At 44.9% G+C, this 2500-nt stretch overlaps 1 protein-coding gene across 2 annotated transcripts in view; it reads left to right on the forward strand.

Annotated features, from left to right (window-relative positions):
* Nucleotides 1-2500, forward strand: part of cdk16 (cyclin dependent kinase 16) — a 70942-nt gene that overhangs the window by 49526 nt on the left and 18916 nt on the right. For both annotated transcript variants that reach the window (XM_063208728.1, XM_063208729.1), the window contains 3 exons: nucleotides 48-145; nucleotides 1139-1244; nucleotides 2011-2053. In XM_063208728.1, the coding sequence (XP_063064798.1) occupies nucleotides 48-145; nucleotides 1139-1244; nucleotides 2011-2053 (247 nt within the window). The remainder of the gene's footprint in view (nucleotides 1-47; nucleotides 146-1138; nucleotides 1245-2010; nucleotides 2054-2500) is intronic.

Raw genomic sequence — 2500 nt, forward strand, 5'->3', positions numbered from 1 at the left:
TGTGTGTGTGTGTGTGTGTGTGTGTGTGTGTGTGTGTGTGTGTGTAGGGGCGTGGGCTGTATCTTCTATGAGATGTCCACGGGGCGGCCGCTGTTCCCAGGATCCACAGTGGAGGAGGAGCTGCACTTTATCTTCAAACTTCTAGGTAGACACACACACACACACACACACACACACACACACACACTGCTAGTTAAGGCCCTCTAATCTTCACCTGTCCTGTCCCCCGCCCAGTCAGTAACCTCCTTCCCCACATACAGTATACAACACACACGCACACACAAACACAAACTATTAGGTGAGGTCCTCAGATCTCCAGTAAACCTCTCCCCCGCCCATCCAACCTGTTTCCTCTACCTTCACATAAATTCTTTGACCCCTGGGGTCATAGAGCCCCTATTCTGCACTCTTTTTTTCTTTTCAATTTTCTTCTTTTTTCTTTTTTTTCTCTCTTTCCTGAACTTTTAGGGGTTTTTTGGTCACTCGTCCCTTCTGACATTCTCTCTGTCTTCCTTCCCATGCCTCAATCCATCCTCTGCTGTCTACATGGGCCTTAACCTCGTCTGGAGGTTTCTCAGCCCTCTCTGTACTTACCTCTCTCCCTGTCATTTGTCTTCTCTGTCTCTTTTTATCTGTCTGTCTGCCTCACTCCCTTACCACCCCTCTCGGTCTCTCTCTCTCTCTCTCTCTCTCTCTCTCTCTCTCTCTCTCTCTCTCTCTCTCTCTCTCTCTCTGTCCTCTGCTGACCTTCTTGGCGGTCTGCCCTTGTCTGCCGGCTGGGCCTGAGATTTGTGACACGCCAGTCTCCTCTTCTGCTCTGCACTTCTTCCACTTCTTCTCTCCCTCCTTCCCTCCCTCTCTCTCATTCCCTTCTCTTGCCTCTGTTCACTCCTTTTCTCCCTTCAATCTTTCATTCTCTCCTTGATCCTCTCGCTTCCTTAGATCTCTTTTCCCTTACCTCTCTTCTCCTCCTTCTCCCTCTGTCTCTCCTTTTCTCCTTTCCTTCTCTCCCTCCATTCCCTGCTTCCTTCCTTCCCTCCTTCTCTCCCTTCTCTCTCTTCCTATCTCTCCTTCCCCTATCTCTCTCTCTCTTCCCCTACCCCCCCCTCATGTAATGGCTGTGCTGCACCTGTTTCAGGTACGCCCACGGAAGAAACCTGGCCTGGAATCACCGCCAACGAAGAGTTCATCTCGTATAATTACCCCCGATACCGTGCAGACTGTCTGCACAACCACACGCCCAGGTAAACCTTCACCTCTCTCTCTCTCTCTATTGTACTCTCTTTATCCCTCTCTACCCCCCTCCCTCCCTCTCTCCCTCTTACTCTACTCTACTGTCTGTTCCTGTGCCGTATGCCAACCTGTGTTTACTGGCACAGCAGATGGTTTCTGGGTAAAAACTCTCTGTGCCACTGCCTCCTGTCCTGTTTTGGGTGTGAAGGGAGATGGTTAGCGCGTGCTATTATTATTATTGTTTCGTCGCTAGTGCAAGAAATATGCCACTAGAGCAGCAGCAGTTGCGTTTGGTAGGCGGCCAAGTGCCGGCTAGTGTTTTAGATCATCGAGGCGTTTTATTTTTATTCTCCACGCAGAGAGACTGTCTGATGGCTTTATTTTTGGCATTTGTTTGCCTGGTGGGGTGGAAATGGTGCACAATGTGTACAAATAGGAATCCATAAAGATGATTTTTAGTGACTGTAAAATGCACCAAAGATTTTCGAAAGAACATAAACAAAACAGCAGGAAACTCATTCCGATGAAAAGAACACACACACACACACACACACACACACACACACACACACACACACACACACACACACACACACACACACACACACACACACACACACACACACACACACACGGCATAATAATATACCCAATGAAAGGAAATGACCAAGAACTCACTTAGCCAATATAATCTAAATATTATGACTTATAGTATGAACTATGTCTGTGTCTAATTTCTGTGTCTAATTTTTGTTTGTTTGTTTGTTCCTGTTTCAGACTGTGCAATGAAGGAGTGGATCTTTTATCCAAACTGCTGCAGGTGAGCATTCCTGGGTCTGCAACTTTTTTTTAGTCATACAAACCCCAACTCCGGTGAAGTTGGGACGTTTGGTAAACAGTGAATAAAATCAAAATGCTATCATTTTCAAAACATTCAATCTATTCATTAGATGGAGAATAGTGAAAAGACAACACATTAAGTGTTAAAACCGAGAAAAATATTGTTTTGGGGGACATATGTACTCATTTCTAATTTGATAAATGCAACACGTCTCAAATAAGTTGGGACGGGGATCAGTGAAATTTAGTAAACATCCAAATAAGATAAAACAACAAAGAAGAACATTTCAAAATGAATTGTACTGATGGACAATATAGGTGTACAGGTATAAGATCATCACAGAGAGGCTGAGTCACTCAGAATTAAAGATGCAAAGGGAATAATTACCATAGTTATTACATACATTTTTGAATTGATTTGATTTAC

Source organism: Engraulis encrasicolus, chromosome 10 (genome assembly GCF_034702125.1).
Source record: "Engraulis encrasicolus isolate BLACKSEA-1 chromosome 10, IST_EnEncr_1.0, whole genome shotgun sequence".
NCBI lineage: Eukaryota > Metazoa > Chordata > Actinopteri > Clupeiformes > Engraulidae > Engraulis > Engraulis encrasicolus.